Source organism: Salvelinus fontinalis, chromosome 5 (genome assembly GCF_029448725.1).
Source record: "Salvelinus fontinalis isolate EN_2023a chromosome 5, ASM2944872v1, whole genome shotgun sequence".
Lineage (NCBI taxonomy): Eukaryota > Metazoa > Chordata > Actinopteri > Salmoniformes > Salmonidae > Salvelinus > Salvelinus fontinalis.
The window spans coordinates 56,945,289-56,965,758 of record NC_074669.1 but is presented as its reverse complement, the minus strand read 5'-3'; the positions used below and the strand labels follow the sequence as shown (position 1 = coordinate 56,965,758).

General features: G+C 45.0%; 1 protein-coding gene across 1 annotated transcript in view; it reads right to left on the bottom strand.

The window, feature by feature from the left end:
* The window catches only part of LOC129855910 (FRAS1-related extracellular matrix protein 2-like), a 48,652-nt gene extending 28,749 nt beyond the window's left edge, over positions 1 to 19,903 (bottom strand). Inside the window, exons 1-2 of the mRNA XM_055924021.1 lie at positions 14,866 to 19,903; positions 14,424 to 14,513 (exon numbers count right to left, since the gene is read on the bottom strand). Of these exons, the coding sequence (XP_055779996.1) occupies positions 14,424 to 14,513; positions 14,866 to 19,903 (5,128 nt within the window). The remainder of the gene's footprint in view (positions 1 to 14,423; positions 14,514 to 14,865) is intronic.
* Positions 19,904 to 20,470: the final 567 nt, after the last annotated feature.

The window sequence follows — 20,470 nt, the reverse complement described above, 5'->3', positions numbered from 1 at the left end:
TTCTGATTTCAGCTCTGACACTGTTACCCTCAAGGCATGTAATAACCGGGTAATAATGCCATTTTGTCTTGAGTATTGCATAGAAATACCTTCAATTTCTAACATGGTGTAGTTTATCTGGTGAAATACTGTAGATGATGAGACTAAGTAAAATAATATTGACAACAAAGGAGTCAATTGACCTGTAAGAATTAGAAACAGACTATTCTGCACTGAGGAAATTAATTAATATGAGCGCCAATGACAATATTTAATTTAATTGATCAGCTGCTGTTATTTCTCAATTGTCACTCATTTATCAGGGTGAAATAAGGTCTTGGAGTTCATTTGAGTTTAAATCCTCAGAATAACCTAAATCAACAGGTCGATAAAATAGGACAGATGAGATTTAAGGACATATAGCATTTACCACCTGACCTGACGCCTGTTAAAAAACAGAATTGGATTGCCGCCCGGGGGGCGGATGGGAGTCAATTGAAAACAGAGCTGAGGAAAAGTCTTCCCTAACCATGTCTCCATTTCCCAGACCTGATAGAGATACTGTATGTTGTGACACCATGACATCGCTGTGACGTTATACATACATCATGTTATACATAGATGCACAGCCAGTGGAGGGGACCTCAAAGCCCTGGCTGTGTGATATCTGAGCCTTTGAAAACTCTATGACAACTATGGCAAAGGCAATGTCGTCATCATCCATATATTTAGTGTGTCGTCCAAGAGAGTTGGCTGGCAGGCAGGCCTCAAAAACAAATCAGCACCTGCTACAATGACACAAGCACACAAACATACCCTTTCAAAAATGACAAGGTGATATCATTACAATCTGAGCTGTCTGTGTATAATCCATTACACTAATCTCACATTCCATCCCCCAGGTGGACATGATCGGAGCCATAGACATGACCGTGAGATAGGGGGCTTCAGATCCGGCCGGTGTGACACTTCAGTCAGCCATTGTTATGAAAATGTGTCCACTCTGCCCACAGTGAAGCTAAAGCTCTGCACCTTCAGTGGGGTCAATAGAACCGGAAACATCTGCTTTTCAAGTAATAAGAACATATAAAAAAAACGCCTCTCTCTCTCGCTCTGTGTCTCAGAGAACTCCTGCCAGAACTTCAGATTCTGGAAAAAGAAGCTGAGTGACAGCTGTGCCCTCCCACCCCATCTCTCTGTCCCTATGTTGGCTTTGTCCCTCCAGGATGAACAAGGGACAGCAGGCCACTGTCTGGGTGGCCCACAGCCCACTGTTCTGGCATATCTCTGTGCCTCCCTCCCTGCCTGCCTGCCTGCCTGCTTTCCTTTCTCAAACTCAGAGGAGGGGATCCTCTTCTGGCTCCTTTTGTGAATCCTGTCAGATACCGTGTCCAGACCTGGCATGGAATCCAACTACACCAGACACGGATCCAGTGGTGTGTTGTCAAGCACACTATACACTTTCTGCTTTCCATTAGAGAAGGTCACATCACTATCACTGATTCAGATAAACCTAAAGTGAAACTGAGTGGTAGCCTTTCAGTGTTTGTATAAAACTCCATCTCAAATGATATATAGACTGATTAGTGCTCAGCGCTGCTGCCTTTTTAAATGAACTGAGGCGTCTTGCAGAAGTGGAGAGGGACTCCTTCCTTGGTATTTATGAGAGCAATAACGTGGATAGAGTATGTAAGGCTAAGTAATGGCCACATTCCCTCTGAACCAGGTGTCTCTGCTGGGACTTTCATAAAGTTACAGGAATAGATCAAAATGGAGCGGTTCTGATGTCTCTAACTGATTTACGAACTCATTTATTACAATCTTTCCAACTAATATATCAACCACACTCCCAGCTCACATTTCTTTTGCGTTTCAAACTGACAATAATAATAATTCTCACCATCAGATGAAATGTTTTATAGAAGACGGCATTTTGGAACGCCCCTGTTTTAGGCTCTTAATAAATTTGTCATTGAAGTGACTTATTAATGCTAGGCTAATCGCTTGAGTAAGCAGTGAGCACGGACAGTATATCACAGCCACTGCTAAGTGTTGGCCCCTGGACATTTTTCATGTTCTTAGACCTGAGTGAGAAGACTGGATGTTTTCCAGGTATGGGGCTCCCTACGGTGCAGCCATCTTTGGATAACTAACTCTAGCTAGCTAGCTTGTCCCCCTATGCTCCAACAACATGTAACTTTAGTGGCTAACAGGTCAAATTAATTTACCACTGTCATTTTAATGACCTGTCAGGGGATTTGCCAAGATTCTCAAGATGGTCTCCTGTGAGCGCCGATGCCTAAGGATATAATGGAGACATCAGTTAGGTTCATTCCGATTCCAAACATGTTTGATTGTATCTCCTGACTGTACATCAGAGGAGGCTGGTGGGGGGAGCTATAGAAGGATGGACTCATTGTAATGGCTAAAATGGCATAAATGGAACGGAGTCAAACGTGGTTTCCATATGTTTGATGTGTTTGATACCGTTCCATTATTCCATTCCAGCCATTACTATGAGCCTGTCCGCCATTGCTAACTACCAGCACCTTAGCTAACTAGGTCCCATTGTTGCAAAGAGTTATGGGATATTAGATAGCCTTGTTTTAACCTTTGTCATCTTCAACCTAGACCATGATCAGCAATCCATCCATAAAGCAACCAGCAGCCCTACAGAAAACCCCCTCAGTGTCCTTTCATTCCACATTCTTCATCAGGTCATCAGGTCCTATTTACATTGCTACAGTATTCATAGCCATACATAGATATACTTAGGATAGTGGGTGGGACTCAAGAGGAGGGGGGGATATCATTGGTCAGAATGAGGTTTTGACAGCGAAGAGCATGATGCAAGGGTGAGCAACAGAAAGCGGCGCCCATGTAAGTACCGCTGAGTGACAGGAATGAGGACCATGATTATTACATTTCCTCATTCCTCTTTTTATTTATACTGGGTCACATTGCACTCTGCAACATGGCCCGGTATAAACTTGCAGAAATGTACATTTTAGTAATTTAGCAGACTCCCTTATCCAGAGTGATTTGCAATCAACTAAAGTAGGCAAAACAACCACATATATACTAAAATAATAATAATGTTTTATTGTCACATACACCGGATAGGTGCAGTGAAATGTGTTGTTTTCACAGGAGGCTGGTGAGGGGAGGACAGCTCATATTAATAGCTAGAATGGAATCAAACACATGGAAACCATTTGTTTGATGAGTTAGAAACCATTCCATTAATTCCGTTACAGCCATTACTATGAGCCCGTCCTCCCCAATTAAGGTGCCACCAACCTCCTGTGGTTGTTTTACAGGGTCAGGGTAGTACGGCGCCCCTGGAGCAAATAAGGGTTAAGTACCTTGCACAAGGGCACATTGCTAGATTTCTCACCTTGTCAGTTCAGGAATTCAAACCAGCAACCTTTGGGTTACTAGCCCAACACTCTAACCGCTCGGCTACCTATGGCCCTTATTATTACAGTCCCTGCAGCTAAAACCATCAACAACACCTGTGTGAATATAGATTTCACATGTGGTCCATTAATTGAGTCATTATATTGAGGTGTATGATCAGAATTTCTATACAATTTATTCAATTACAACAGCTTTCTCTTTTTTTAACGTTGGCGCTACAGAAAGGAAAGTGAATTCTCAAATGCCAGAGTGCTCAACTTAGTTTCCTCTGGGGCATTCCGAAGATCCCATGGTTGGGATTCTGGATTGGAGGAGCCAGGCATATTAATAGATCCTATTGGCCACTGCCGTGTACTGTAAAATAACACTGACTCCAGAACAGTGACCTGATCTGGGTCGGAAAGGCAGCATGCCGCACATCACAAGGTGACAGAGAGACTGGGTCACCCCCAATGGTGCCACTGGCGCTTATTGCATCATTTTGGAGAAAACTAACCTAACTGTCCATGGCAACTGGCCAAAATGAATCATTTAATCATATATATACACAACACTGAGTGTACAAAACATTAAGAACACCTGCTCTTTCCATGACATAGACTGACCAGGTGAATCCAGGTGAAAGCTTTGATCCCTTATTGATGTCACTTGTTAAAGCCACTTCAATCAGTGTGGATGAAAGGGAAGAGACAGGTTAAATAACTATTTTTAAGCCTTGAGACAATTGAGACATGGATTGTGTGTGTGCCATTCAGAGGGTGAATGGGCAAGACAAAATATTTATGTGCCTTTGAATGGGGTATGGTAGTAGGTGCCAGGCGTACTGGTTTGAGTGTGTCAAGAACTGCAACGCTGCTGGGTTTTTCACGCTCAACAGTTTCCCATCTGTATCAAGAATGGTCCACCACCCAGAGGACATCCAGCCAACTGTGGGAAGCATTAGAGTCAGCATGGGCCAGTACCCTTGTGGAACACTGTTCTGAGGGCAAAAGGGGTGCAACTCAATATTAGAATGTCTTGCACACTCATGCCATTTAGCAGACACTTTAATCCAAAGCAACTTACACTCATGCTTGCATACATTTAATGTATGGGTGATCCCGGGAATCGAACCCATTATCCTGGCATTGCAAGAACCATGCTCTACCAACTGAGCTAAATGAAACGACTAAGTGGTGTCAAGATTCTTAGTGAATCCTAACAGAACGTACCAACTGAGGGAAGGAGTGATAGAAGAGAAGAAGAGAGAGAGGAAAGGAGAGGTGCATCTGCTAAATGACAGAAATGTAAATATAAATGAAAGAGAGGATAGATACTGACGTTATAGCTTAAGTGGAAGACATACAGATGTGGGATCTTAATTTGATCACCCTGTTGCAGGATAACTTTTCTGCGATGTAGGACATTTAAAACATGTTGTGTATTTGAGGTTTGAAAAATGCTTCTGACATTTGTAATTTAATTTTCCCTTGCGAAAAAATGCATCGACCCCTACAAAAATGTCTATTAATTGTAAAAATAATTCACATTTCCTGTTGCTGAATAATTATTTTCCTGCTGTAGCAAACTGGCTCAAATTAAGACCCTACATCTGTGCAGAACAAGTGTGCAAGTGACACATCTTTAAACAGACAGCGAGAGAGTAGAATATAATGGAAAGTACAGAATATAAAGACACTTTTAAAAGAAAGTATGGGGAGCAGCAGACAGCTTTGTCACATGGAAGCAGATATGAATAACCTCTAGGGGCCATACATCATAACACCAACACTCTCCCAACACTCTCCCAACCCCAATAAATCTATCTGCCTCGTGTCAGGAGGCAAGGAGAGAGCGAGAGAGAGGGAGAGGAAGAAGCCTCCGCCTCACAGTTACAGTATACATGAAGGTAGACCTTCAACTGGCACCAGGGGACAGTAAATCGTTGGCCGGCTGTTGACATGGCTGACAGGTTAGATCCGAACACACACTTAGGAAGTCATGGTGCCTGCTGTGTAAAATGGCCGCGACCCACTCAAGCCTCATTCACTGTCTCTCACTGCCTCAACAGCACACAAACCTACATTACTGTTATGTGCTGTGCACTAGCCCTTCGAGAAACAAATGTTTAAGCATGGGAACAACTATGGAAAATCATACATGCTCTCTCTCTGTCGCTCTCTCTTTCTCTCTCTAAAAAATACTATTTCCCTCCTCTGAAAAAGTGCCAATCTACGCCTCTGGAACAGAACAGGGGTCTGTAATGCAGTCAAACCTTCCTGTCTGAGTATTGGCTTTGATTTCTGGGGGTTGTGAGTGGGGTCTGTGGAGGACTATGAAAGGGGATACTGCCGGTCCTGGAACTCTCCCAGTCCAATACACCTGTCTACTAGTGTTCCAACTTCCCTTCCAGGTATGTCTGTGTGTGTGGCAGGAGACGGGAGTCTTGAAGGCAGGAAGCACATTCCTTGTTCCCAGGAATGATCGCATAACCTCTTCCACTGGTCTACTATCATTCCCCATGCAGCAGGAGCCTGGAGTGAAAGGGGAAGCTACCAGATTATAAAACCGAGAATGATTCAACTCTATTCAACACAGGGAGGCTATTTTCAAAATACAACCAATTAGCATGACTATATATATGTACATTTTTATCATTGCTATTGCTATGAAAACTAAAACGGCATGACCTCCGCTTGCATAACGTATTAACCTTGGCAGAGTTTGTCTGGAAGCTAATATTCACTATCTACTAGCCTATCATTTTCTTAACGAGCGCTCTTAAACAAATCTGATGTAGACTTCCCATATCTATCTAACTACCTGAATAAGCTTAAAACTCTGATGTAGACTTCCCATATCTATCTAACTACCTGAATAAGCTTAAAACTCTGATGTAGATTTCCCATATCTATCTAACTACCTGAATAAGCTTAAAACTCTGATGTAGACTTCCCATATCTATCTAACTACCTGAATAAGCTTAAAACTCTGATGTAGACTTCCCATATCTATCTAACTACATGAATAAGCTTAAAACTCTGATGTAGACTTCCCATATCTATCTAACTACCTGAATAAGCTTAAAACTCTGATGTAGACTACCCATATCTATCTAACTACCTGAATAAGCTTAAAACTCTGATGTAGACTTCCCATATCTATCTAACTACCTGAATAAGCTTAAAACTCTGATGTAGACTTCCCATATCTATCTAACTACCTGAATAAGCTTAAAACTCTGATGTAGACTACCCATATCTATCTAACTACCTGAATAAGCTTAAAACTCTGATGTAGACTTCCCATATCTATCTAACTACATGAATAAGCTTAAAACTCTGATGTAGACTTCCCATATCTATCTAACTACCTGAATAAGCTTAAAACTCTGATGTAGACTTCCCATATCTATCTAACTACCCGAATAAGCTTAAAACTCTGATGTAGACTTCCCATATCTATCTAACTACCTGAATAAGCTTAAAACTCTGATGCAAGACTTTGTTCAGGAGGAGTGTAAATTGTTGTCGTATTGTTGTGCTGATTGGATCATATAGTTACGCTGATTGGATCGTATAGTTGTGCTGATTGTATTGTATTGTTGTGCTGATTGTATTGTATTGTTGTTCTGATTGTATTGTATTGTTGTTCTGATTGTATTGTATTGTTGTGCTGATTGTATTGTTGTGCTGATTGGATCGTATTGTTGTGCTGATTGTATTGTATTGTTGTTCTGATTGTATTGTATTGTTGTTCTCATTGTATTGTATTGTTGTGCTGATTGTATTGTATTGTTGTGCTGATTGTATTGTATTGTTGTGCTGATTGTATTGTTGATGCTGATTGTATTGTATTGTTGTGCTGATTGTATTGTATTGTTGTGCTGATTGTATTGTATTTTTGTGCTGATTGTATTGTATTGTTGTGCTGATTGTATTGTATTGTTGTGCTGATTGTATTGTATTGTTGTGCTGATTGTATTGTATTGTTGTGCTGATTGTATTATATTGTTGTGCTGATTGTATTGCATTGTTGATGCTGTATGTTTTTAATGTTGTAATGTTGTATTGATGCTGCTGCCTTCTTGGCCAGGTCTCAATGGGCCTTTTCCTGGTTCAACAGGTAAAAAGACAAAGGAGGAAGAAAACCCCTTCAGAAGTCTGGGCGAGTCTGGACGAGTCTGACATTGTTCTGTTTAAGGGGTTACTACTGGCCTCTGGCAGGGTAGGCCCTGGCCTGATGGACCACTCGTCTGTAGCCAGTCCTGGATGACCGAAGAGGACCCCAACTGACACACTGAACGTCATTACTGGGATAGAGCTCAGAGGCTAACAACAGTTGTGCCATTAGACTAGTTTATTCTGAAGAGGCTATATGGACATTGAAAAATACATCTAGCCTTTTATGATAGAATGACACTGCCTTTCATCCAAGCACCTGGTCATAAACCTATTATCACACAGGGATTGCCAACAATAAGAAAAACAGTGTTGAGGAAACATTCAACGGTGGCCATTTTGAGCGAGGCAGAATTCCCTCCCTTCCAGGTCAGGGCTTTGCTGTGTCTTTCAGCAGGGAAGGAGGGCTGACACTAGATCAATAATCAGTTATCTGTGTAGTGAATGTAATTATACCCCATCCTCCTAACCCTAACCGTTCTAACCCGTTCTAGCAACTCCTCCTTGAGTCCATCACTCAATGAAGAGGACATCTCTACATAGCCATAGGCCTGGAGATGAGGGAGTAGGTCTATACCTCAGCTCACCTTATCCATCAGAGTCCCTCATAATCTCCCCTCAGAACAGAACCAGTGGGCTGGTTGGGTCGTTATGGGCCTCAAGGGGTAAGGTATTCCCTCATCAAATAATACATTAAGGCTTGAATGAAGGGAACCTGTCTGAGTTTGTCACTTATGATTCAGTCAGTCTGCTTATTGTTGTATAACATTGACATCAGTTTCTAAACAACCATTTCCAAAATGCATTTACATGTTTTAATTGCTCCTCCTCAGGGCTGACTGATGATTTACGCATTCCTCCATCCATCGGATCTCCCCGAAGGGTGAAAAGTTAAACAGGCACTCCGCAGGGCCTCCCTCTGGGGTCCTGACAGAAAAAGGACAGCATATGCTACCAGGACATGGAATGTGGCCACTGTCCATTTCAAGAGACAAGACTTCCCGCAGTGTGGCAACTGCTGACCCCTTTCTTGAACAATGCAGAGACACTGGGAAGTCATCACTAAACCCCCACACACACACACAGCCGTGCTATGGGTAGAGCCGCCACTGCCTCTGTGTCTCTCGACACCTGCTGGGACTGGGGAATACTTCCTCCCCCCTTCCTCCCCCTTTCATCCCCCTTTCCTCACCCCATCACCACTCTCTCCACCATGGAGACTGTAAGTCTCTAAAGGTAAGGAGATTGAGTGTGTACCCATCCATCGCATGCAGACTGTGTAACTTACATGTGTGTGTAGCTTCCCCCCCTTTTGGAAGCAAACCACTTGATTTCGTCCCCATGTTATAATGGCATTGAACATGTCACCCTCCCTTGGAGAGGGGGTGACCTCGACAATTTATTCTTAAAACGAAGGCTGCCTGGATCTTTAATTTAAAGACCCTTGCTCCCTTCGGTCTCAACGTAGACTTTGATCTGAAGCCATTCTTGTGATTTTGCTATTCATTGTAAATGTTTGTAGGCCTGTGAAGCCAAATTGTATCTATGATCGTATGCTGTCCATTCATGTTTTTTATATGTTATTTTTAAATCTGAGAATTAACCAATGATATCAGGCCACACCCGGCCATGATTACAGACACCTGTGCGTGTCCTTTGACACTATATAAACTAGTGACCCGCAGTGTTTGTCATTATACCCTGATGAAGACAGCTTGTCTGTCGAAACGTTGGATATTAGGTTATTAAATTATTGCATCTGAGCTCCTAGAGTGTGCTTTTCTTTTTCATGTGTAGCTTGACAAGACTTCTAATCTTTGACACATATCCTGGTACAGAAAAGGCAGGTACAGTATGTATTGAAAAGGGAGGATGCATACCGGACTGCTACACATAGGTATTGGCTGAGGCTTGGGAGGCTGAGGTCGTGTGTTGCTAGGCAGGTTTGTGATGATATGTGTTTAACAAGCCTGTCCCTTAGAAAGCTATGGGATGCCTCCAAAATGGCACCCAAATCTCTATATAGTGCACTACTTTTCATAATTTCATAATTAATAAACATTATAAAAAATACAAATAAACTAAAATGACGGTGTTTCTATGTCAAATAGTTGTGTTATTGTGACAGAACAGAGGGCTGACACTAGATCAATAGTCAGATGCAAACTCCAAATGTAATACATTTCAACTCTATATCTGACATGGTACAGGTGTCTTCTTTTTTTTAAGCCCATAACCATGTGTGTGAGGTGTATACTTTTGTTTCAAAGTAGATTTGTTTAAGACTACCCAGAAACACTCTGTATGACCCTAAAAGGTTAAAGACAGCTGCAACTTTAGCCCACTGCAGTAAAAGGTTAAAGACAGCTGCAACTATCAATGTATCTGCAGGTCTATTTCCTCATTGGAAACATGTTCATCTGAATGATGAAAGGATTCAACTCAGTAATGACACTTCCGTATTCATTTTGGTGTGCAGCTAGAAAGTGTAAAAGGTGTGGTACCACATAGAGTAAAAGTATACTGTATACTGCATTTCACACAGTATCTGACTCAGCTGAACCCCCTCTCTCTTCTGGTCTCTCCCTCCAAAACACCCAGGACCAGAGCCACCGCCACCCTGCCTGGACCCAGTTCATCCTGCCTGGACCCAGTTCAGCCTGCCTGGACCCAGTTCAGCTTGCCTGGACCCAGTTCATCCTGCCTGGACCCAGTACAGCCTGCCTGGACCCAGTTCAGCCTGCCTGGACCCAGTTGAGCCTGCCTGGACCCAGTTGAGCCTGCCTGGACCCAGTACAGCCTGCCTGGACCCAGTGCAGCCTGCCTGGACCCAGTGCAGCCTGCCTGGACCCAGTTCAGTCTGCCTGGCTCTCCTTGTCAGAACCCCAATCAACAGATGTGCCCACTTGCCCCAGGAAGGCCTGGGCAGCTGTGGTGTAGCCAGGGTGACACCGCTCCAGCAAATCAAATCAAATTGTATTAGTCACATGCGCCGAATACAACAGGTGTAGACCTTACAGTGAAATGCTTACTTATGAGCCCCTAACCAACAGTGCAATTTCAAAAAATACAGATAACAATAAGAGATAAAAAGTAATTAAAGAACAGCAGTAAAAAATAACAATATATACAGGGGGATGCCTGTACAGAGTCAATGTGCGGGGGCACCGGTTAGTTGAGGTAGTATGTACATGTAGGTAGAGTTATTAAAGTGACTATGCATAGATGACAACAGAGAGTGGCAGTGGTATGGAGAGCGAGGTCAATGCAAATAGTCTGGGTAGCCATTTGACTAGATGTTCAGGAGTCTTGTGGCTTAGGGGTAGAAGCTGTTCAGAAGCCTCTTGGACCTAGACTTGGCGCTCTGGTACCGTTTGCCGTGCGGTAGCAGAGAGAACAGTCCATGACTAGGGTGGCTGGAGTCTTTGGCAATTTTTAGGGCCTTCCTCTGACACCGCCTGGTATAGAGGTCCTGGATGGCAGGAAGCTTGGCCCAAGTGATGTACTGGGCCGTTCGCACTACCCTCTGTAGTGCCTTGCGGTCGGAGGCCGAGCAGTTGCCATACCAGGCAGTGATGCAACCAGTCCGGATGCTCTCGATGGTGCAGCTGTAGAACCTTTTGAGGATCTTATTACCCATGCCAAATCTTTTCAGTCTCCTGAGGGGGAATAGGTTTTGTCGTGCCCGCTTCACGACTGTCTTGGTGTGCTTGGACCATGTTAGTTTGTTGGTGATGTGGACACCAAGGAACTTGAAGCTCTCAACCTGCTCCACTGCAGCCCCGTCGATGAGAATGGGGGCGTGCTCGGTCCTCTTTTTCCTGTAGTCCACAATCATCTCCTTTGTCTTGAGGTATGCTAACGCTACATCACCACTTCACACATAAAGGTTATGCTAACACTATGCTACGCTATATCACTACATTCCTCTCAAGGTGAGGGAATCAAAGGAATTCAGTCAGGGTCTCAACATACTATTGAGAGTAAGAATAGTAGAATACACAATGTGCAATTTCGACATTTGGTTGTGCATGAGCAGTTTTTCTCTTATGTCAGTCACTGACAGTCACTCATTTAGCCCATGGCAGCTAACAATTTTTAGATTGGTAAGTTAGTCCAGTCAAATATTTAAACTTGTTGTAATCATGGCCGAATAATGGCAAATGTGTAGAATTGCAGGAAATTAACTTGAAAACTAAAATACGTCTCTAAACTCTCGCATAGGGCCCCCAAAAGGCTAGGGCCGGCCAACACCCACTCCTGACCAACACCCAGGGGAAATACCCTGACCTCTCGCTCTTTCTCTTCTTACCAATAACACATTATTTATGACATGTTGTTTCAATACAGCAATAAAACTCTACAGGGAGACAATGCAGCCATTTTGACTATTTTCTATGTGGATTTTGCACATTTAGGGTGTAAATAGTATTACTTTTAAGGTATTGTTCATGGTCACTTCTGCTGCAAACATTTATTCTACAGAATCTAGAACGTCCAGCGGTGTTTCTCACACACATAAAAATAAAAATAAACGTTTATGTGCATATTCGCTGACCAACAGAACGCTGTGTCAACTTGTTCCTACATGCCAGTAACAGACTCAGGCAATTGTTGCCTTTTCATGCCTTTATTTGATGTTACTCGGTGTGTGTGTGTGTGGTGTGTGTCCTACCAGCCCTGACTCAGTGCTCTGCACATGTTAAACGTAGTCAGACAGAAACAAAGTCCCATTAGACAGATGGCAGAGAGGTATAGAGCCAACCCTGTACCTGGTTCAGATGTGCTGGCTAGAATCTCAAACAGGACAGTGGGACAAACTACACTACAAACACAGGGGTTTGTGGAGCTAATTGAAGCCTTTGTGTCCCCTTCCTGTTGTAGCCAGACCCTCAATTACAGACAGCCCTGAGAAAGAAAGCCCTATTATCCATTAAGGCTATACTGTCTGAGAGCGACAGCCATTTATGGCCATCTGGAATTGAGCATGTTCTGCTTTGGCAGAGTAAGAGGACGTGTCCATCCAAAACATATGGAAACTTTGGGAAGACACATGCATTAAAAAATATAAATAATTAAGAAAATAAGTCTCAGTATTTCAGCATGTGTGGATCGGGACAGTACGGGAAAATAATTCCTTGTTGTGCAATATTTTCAGAAACTAGTTAACAACCTTTCTCCCACTCTGTTCTCACAGCCAATTCTCTGTCCTAACAGGAGAGTTAATTACTGGGAGTGAATGCTAACATGAAGATGAAAGGGTTAACTTAGGAGGGGTTAAACTTGGTGAAAACAACAAGAGGAATTGACCAAAAGGCCATGACACCTAAACCCTCCTTGGCCAACAACCATGGTGATGACGACGATGATGATATTGTGCTAGCTAGCTAGTCCTCAATCCAGCATAAAAATAGCCCAAACTTTTCTTACAGTGTGTCAAGGAGGGATGCATTTCAAAAGCTCAGAATGTGTTAAGCATTTACAGCTGATGTTAAAATAGCAACGCATGCCCCCATCCCCACCTGCTATATTTTGTTACTTTGCTTTGCATTCGCTGTTTATGTCCATGATGCTGTTAAAGTAGGTCCATAATGGTACTTTGGACGAAGTGAACCACAACAAATCGCAAACGAATATCCAACAATTGATTCATTTCCAAACTCTACAGCCTGTGTGTGATACGCAAATGTGTAGAATATGTAGAATATACTTTGATACCAAAAACATATTTTATGATATACATGCTTTACTCCAATAGTTGAAATCTACCGACAATACGATAGAAAAGATACGTTATATAAACACTAACATCCTAATCATGCATATTAATTACTGTATACTGAAAACACCAATAGGATTGTCACGATAGAAATGCAACCTGTGTGGATAGTTATGAAATCCATATGACATCGGACCAAAAGTTAATTTCCAGGGGAATATAAATACACACAGCTACTGAAATCCAAAGCCTCCCAAGCGAAGGATCCCTAGAGAAGGTAAGGAATGGATCTGGCAGCAAAACGCAGAAGACCATATCGGATGGTGATGACAAGTCAAACAGAAAATAGAATCCAAAAAATAGAAGCACTTAAAACGATTCCATGAGAATTTTGGATTGTGATGCAAAACTTGCTAACTTCACTATGAAATAGTTACGTGTGTCTGAGAAGCCACACGTTTCTGTTCCACTAACCCAGAGAAGCAATGAAGCAGATCAGGACCTTAACAGTCACCTTGATTCTTACAAAACTGCTGTTCAAAATTAGTAGTTTCCTCTACACACATGGTCAAAGGCTCATGATATTCTCACTTATCTAGGATCGATTTCCATAAAAACGGACATATGGTTTGATGAATACTTGGAATGCCTTGGAGGCATTGAAGGTGGCAAATTTGGTTTCATGCTATCACTTCAAACACTGAAGGAAACCCAGGACAAAAACCACAAAGGAAAACCCCCATTGTTCATGATACAATAAAGTTCAGAGCTTTTTTAATTGCCGGGTGTTCCATCTCTTTCACTACTAACACACCCAGGGAAATGTTTGGCCCATGTCCCCACTGACCTCTTCCACCCCTTCTTTAAACCTCCTTTAAACCTGCCACCCTCAGCAGTGGGGCGGGGAGAGAGAAGGGGCTCTGTGCTAGCTGTCAGTCATGGCGAACTGCGTTTAAGTCTTTGTGATGCAAACACTTTGGATATTGACAGAGAGCAGGAAGATTCAATCTCAAAGAGACATTCAATCTTAAAAGAAGGCTGAAGCCGAAAAGAACGCCTACAGGCCATGTGATATAAGTCTGCAGTAATGGGACACGACAACGTCAATGAGCATGAGGTTCAAATATTAAAAAAGAGGGTCTTACCTTTATCCTCTACTGTGAAGTAGAAGATATCACTTGTGGCGTTGCTACCATCAAGCAGCACGTAGCAAATCTTCATTTCGTCGATATCAGCTGATGACATGAAAGGGTGAATTGGAAATGTAAGGAGGAGAATCTCTACATTCTTTAGAACATCTGAGATGATTACTCCACTTTCTGCTGAAGGTTACTTACAGCCCTCAGGCATCACTTTAGATTATGTCAAAGACAAAGGCATTACAATACTGATTCTGGCAGGAGTGTGAATACTGGTCTTACTGATATTGTAAACAGAATTTTCCCAAAGTACAGAACTTAAATCAATTTAAAATACAAATGAAAAAAAAGTACATTTGTCAGATTTTAATTGTTTTGAATGTTCGTTCACTTTTTCCTCAATTGTGTTTTAAATGTTTATATATGTAATATTAAATGCTAGTCTTACCTTGTGTGAAGGCCTTGATGCTGTCATTGCCCAGGGCGGTGTTCATGATGAAGCCGTGCTGTGGGGCCTCGGCCACGGTGTACTTGAGGACTTTGTGAGGACTGTCTCGATCCTCGGACTTCAGGGCCTTGCTGGTGATCAGGAAGCCAAGGTGGCCGCTATGCAGAACCCTTAGGGACGGGGCAGCCTTGTTGACCACGATCTGGGGGACCCCATTGTCAATAGTGCTGATGTGAATGGTCATCATCTGAGGCTTACGTGTCTCGTACACGGTATCAGGGAATACGTAGAAGTCGTTGTGTGTGCCGTCGGTGACGGTGAACGAGAAGCTGTCCTCGTTGGACTCGGTGCCATCGTGCTTGTAGGTGATGAGGTTCTCGTTCAGGTCCTGCTTGGTGAAGGTGTTGATTGGCTGGGTGCCGTTGAACAGCAACTGGCCATGAACTGGCACCTGGGTGACCACAAAGCGCAGCAGGTTGTCTGGGGTGTCACGGTCCTCCACGGTCAACTCGAATGGGGTGATGAGCTTGTTTTCGCCCTCTCCCAACAGCAGCTTGTGGACGCTCAGGACAGGTTTCTTGTTGTCCACGTCAGTGATGGACACTCTGAAGGTGCGGAAGACCGGGTTGTAGCCGTCCGTCACCTCGAACTCAAAGCTATCCATCTTCATCTCATCGTCTGAGGTGTGGATGTAGTAGATCTTGTTGCCGGCCAGCTGCAGCTGGGTGAAGGTGGAGATGGGCACACCTGGGAGGTCAGTGCATTCAAGATGGCCTCTGCTAGGGGCACGTGTGATGCTAAAGCTGAGGAACTCATCCGGGCTGTTGATGTCAGTGGTGCTGAGCAGGTCAGTGGTGAGAGTCACTTTGCCCCCTTCTTTTAGGGTCACGCCTTTGTTGATGACATCGGGGAAAACCATGTCGATGCTTCCGATGTTGATGTAGAAGTATCGGTCGATAAGGGGGTTAATGCCGTCAGTAACGTCGAACTTAAGCAGGTCACGGACACCCTCCTGGCCCGTATGCACATACTGGATCAGGTTTTTGTCGACTTCGTCTTGGGTGAAGTTCATGTCGAGGGTGATGTTGCCCACAACGTGTCCGAACTTGGTGATACGCTGGAGATAGCCTTGGCTTGGGCCGTAGCGCACAACGTAGATGAGCTCTTTGTCTTCCGAGTCCAGATCAGTAGCCTTCATGACTCTGTTGTTGATTATTTTGGTTTCTCCAATCTCAACCTCCAGTCCGTCATTGATGGCCATTCTCGGTGTCTCGTCATCGACAGGAATCACCATGATGAGAATCTTCTTCTCCACTGTGTGTTTCCCGTCTGTGAGCCTAACTTCGAAGCTGTCTTCTTTGGTCTCTGAGTCGTCGTGTTCGTAGATGATGTTGGAGGCCTCATTGATCTGTTCCAATGAGAACCTGACAACAGGGACTGTTCCCGTTGTAAGCTGCTGAACTATCTTGCCATGCTTGGGGTTCTTTATGATCTCAAACTCCAGTTCGTCCCCTGGAATATCTGCATCGGCCGCATTCAGGATGGGTGTGTCGATGACCAGACTCATGCCCTCCATCACGACAAACTCACGGATGAAGATCTCTGGTTTCTCATCATTGGCAGGGATGATGACGATGGGGAAAAAGTGGCGATCAGAGAAGTTGATGCCGTCGGAGCAACGGAAGGTGAACCTGTCTTCCACAGGCTCCACACCTTTGTGGATGCTCTGGACATAGTAGATATGACCGAGGAAGACATCTTTGAAGCTGAAGGCGGTGATGGCGGTGCCTGCTCTGGACTTCTCAGAACCTGGAGCTGGGGAGATATTCTCCACGTACCCGGATGTTGATTGGACAATAACGGTGCACAGGATGTCATTGTTGTCTGTGTCCATATCCTCAGTCATAACGTGATCCAGAGTAATGACGTTCTTCTCCCCTTCTATCACCACAAACTGCTCCCCGACGCTGACGATGGGTGGGATGCTGTCGACGGGCAGGATGGTGACGAGCACCCGGACTCCTTGTACCTTGTTGCCCCCGACGACCCATTCATCGGACATGTCGGAGATGGTGAGGTTGAAGGAGTCATGCTCTTTGAAGGAGCCGATCTCACCACTAGTGTGGGCATACATCACCACGCCGTTGATGATGTCCTGTTGGGTGAACCTCTCGGCGCGGGCACCGCTCACCAGGATCTCACCGAGCCTGGGGGGCTCCTCAACGATGAAGGTCAGCATGAGGTCGTCAGTGTCTTCGTCATGGCCCTGGATGACGTTGCTGGTGATTTCAGTTGCCCCGTTCTCCAGGACATCGATGGATGCCCCTAGAAGGCCAGCAGGGAGCATGATGGTGGGGGTCTTGTCATCAACTGGGTTAATGGAGATCTTGATGATGATAGGTACCTCATGGAAGCCGTCGCTGACGTCACACTTGATAACGTCACTGAGGCTTTCCTCCCCGCCATGGATGTAGGCAATATGGCCATTTTCGATGTCATCCAGGACAAATGTCTCACTGTTCGACATATCGATCCCTAAATACTGCAACTGCCCATAGCGAGGAATCTGGGTCACAGTGAATAGAATATTTTCATATTCTGTGTCCTGGTCTGTGGCATCGAGCTCCTTCTTAGTGATGATGTACGTGCTTCTCTCCTGGCAAGTGAAACCAGTGTTGGTGATAAAGGGAGGCTTGTTGTCAACGGGCTGTAAGAAAATAGTGAATAGTCCATCTACTGTATTCCCAGCAGTATCCTCCACAATGAATGTGAACTGAAGGACTTTTGGAGTGATACCCAGTTCCTGGTCTGGAGGCTTGTAGGCCACTTTGTGGTGGTTGACCTGCGCCTGTGTGAACTCACTGATCACAGAGTCGGGACTGTCAGTCAGAACAATGTCACCCAGGGGGGCCGGGTTGTTCTCGTCTGTGTCAGTGGGGGGCTTGATGACGGTGTATTTCAGATCCCTGTCATCCGAGTCCAAATCTGTGTAACGCAAAAACGTCTTCTTGAAGTGAGTCAGCTCATACTCTTGCACTGTCATGTGAAGCGTGGTCCCTGGGTAGAGCTCTGGTGGGAGGTCATCCACCGGGTGGATTTTAATGGTGAAGGTATGCTCACCGGACTGGTTTGGTGGGTTATTGTCGTCTTGGACGCGGAACACAAACTGATCCATCACAGTGGTGGTGCTGTGAGGCCCAATGTGGCGGTAGAAGAGCTTCCCATCTAGAATGTCCTGCTGGAAACATTCGGTCACCACCTGTTCAAACATCTCATCTGTCTCACTGAACTTCCAGAGAGAGGGGTTAGAGGGAGGCTCCACTTGTCTGAGGATAAGCTCCCCTACAGTGGAGTACGGGGCCTCAAGGATGAATTTAATGGTAGAATCCTCTGAGTCTATGTCCGTGGCGCTCAGAATGAAGGGGGAAATCTGCATGATTTCATTCTTGAAAAGCACCAGGCCGGTGTTTGCATTGATAATAGGGGGTTCATCGTCAGTGGGGGCTATAGTGATAGGGAACAAAAACTCGACCTCATTGCTGCCATCAGTCATTCTAAAAATGATGTTGTCGCTGTAGGTGTCGCTGCCGTCGTGCTGGTAAACCACGATGCCGGCATCTAAATCGGCAGGTGTGAAGAATTTCCTGCGCGCGCCGAGCACCGTCAGCTCGCCGTGCTTCAAGCCGTCCACCACTGTGATTTTCACATTGTCCAGGTTATCTTCATCACTGATCTCTAAGTTGTGAGAGCTGGAGAGAGTTCTGGACTGGCCCTCAAACAAAAGCTGCCCTGTGTTCTTGGTTGCTACGGGAGCAAGAGTATTCATAGGCTTCACCACAATCATAAAGGCAAACGTATCAGAGACGGCGCCCTCTGTATCTACAATTTCAAACTCGAGCTGGAAAATCCTCTCTACTTCTGAATCCTCGGACGGAGGCTTATAGGCTATCTTCAAATCTTTAATGTCTCTCTGGTAGAACGAGGTGATGGGGAGGTTCTGATCATCTGTACTGATGATGTAGCCTTGCTGATGGCCCAGGGGGGAAGTAATGTTAAAGATTAAGTCGTCTGGATCAGATTCAACATCCTCGGCAGCCAACATATCACTGGTGATAGCTGTCATCACAAACTGATCAATCTCCATCATCATCATAGCAACAAAACTAGGCTTAGGAGGGGTGTTCTCTGTACCCTCTCTGATTCTAACCATGATCTGGAAATGCTCCTGCATAATGGTGTTTCCCTCATTATCCTGCAGCTCTACCAACATGGGGATATAGTCTCTGTTAGGAGAGTTGGTGGTGGATGTGTGCTTGTAGCGAATGCCTTGCTTAAGAAACTCATCACAGTCCATCATCTGGCCATTAGTGGAATTATTTAAAAGGGTGCCATACCTGGGGAGACCGCCGGCGCCGACCAGCGTGGCGACCTTGCACTGAGTGACACCATCCTCAAAGGAAAAGTCCAGGCCCTTTTTGTCGATGGGGTTGCTGTTGCTGTTGAGCTTGTCCACAGCCAGGGGCATGTTCCTGGTGAGGACCTCCAGCTGCTGGAAGACCACCTCCACCTCCAGCATGAAGGGGATGACCACCGTGTCCGTCTGGGAGTCGTAGCGTAGCTGCAGCTTCACCCTGTCTTTACTGGGGCTCCGGGAGCCAAAATGAGTGTATTTCACCTCATCACCGCCAAACGCACAGGGGAACTTCTTAGGGCTAAGCATTCCGGGTTTTTGGGCCAGTGGGTCATTCTCCAGGACCGTGATGGAGCAGCGGTCTCCGGGCTGCACCTCAGTCAGCAGGTCATTGACAGGGTCCAGGTACACAGACTTCCCGAAGGGAACACGGAGGCCATTGTTGGCCACAATGATGCTGTCAGCATTATGTCCTTGTCGTTGTCGGTAAAGGAAAGACGAATCGAATTGGTGGGGCTCCGCGTCCACAGAAGAAAAGCAAAAGACAAGAGTGAAAAGCACAAAGAGGCATCTCAACAAACGTGCCTGCCCTTTACAAAGTCCTGTCCTTTGCAGACAACCAGCCATGTCCACTGCCAGTTGCCCTGCAACTTTGTATAACTCAGCAGAAATAAATGTCCTTCAAATCAAATCTCTCCAGAGAAGAAAAAAGATGAGAAAAAGTCAACTCCACTCTGGCAGTTGAAAAGTTGAAGCTTGGGTCTCTTGTTCTCTCTCTCTGCTCCCTCTTTCTCTCTCTCTGTCCACACACACACTCACACAGGAAAGTGTAGTTGATCTTATGGTGCAGGTAATACTGAAGCAGTAGACAGTGACAGCGCCCCCAGACTCCTCCCTCTGACAACACGGAGAGAATGCCTCCTGCCCCCAACAGCTAATTTAAGAAAGCACATTGGACAGCCCCTCCAGTACCCTTGCCTACCCCCCCCCCTCTCCCCCTTGCCTATCCCCTCCCTCCCCGCTCTCTTCCCACTGCCTATCCCCTCCCTCCCCTCTCTCTTACCCCCCTGCCTATCCCCTCCCAGCCTTCCCTCCTCCTCTATACCCCGCCAGCCTTCCCTGTCTCAGACCCCCATCCTCCTCTGCCCCACAACAAACTACCTAAACAACTCCCCCTCTCCAAAAGAAACCTAA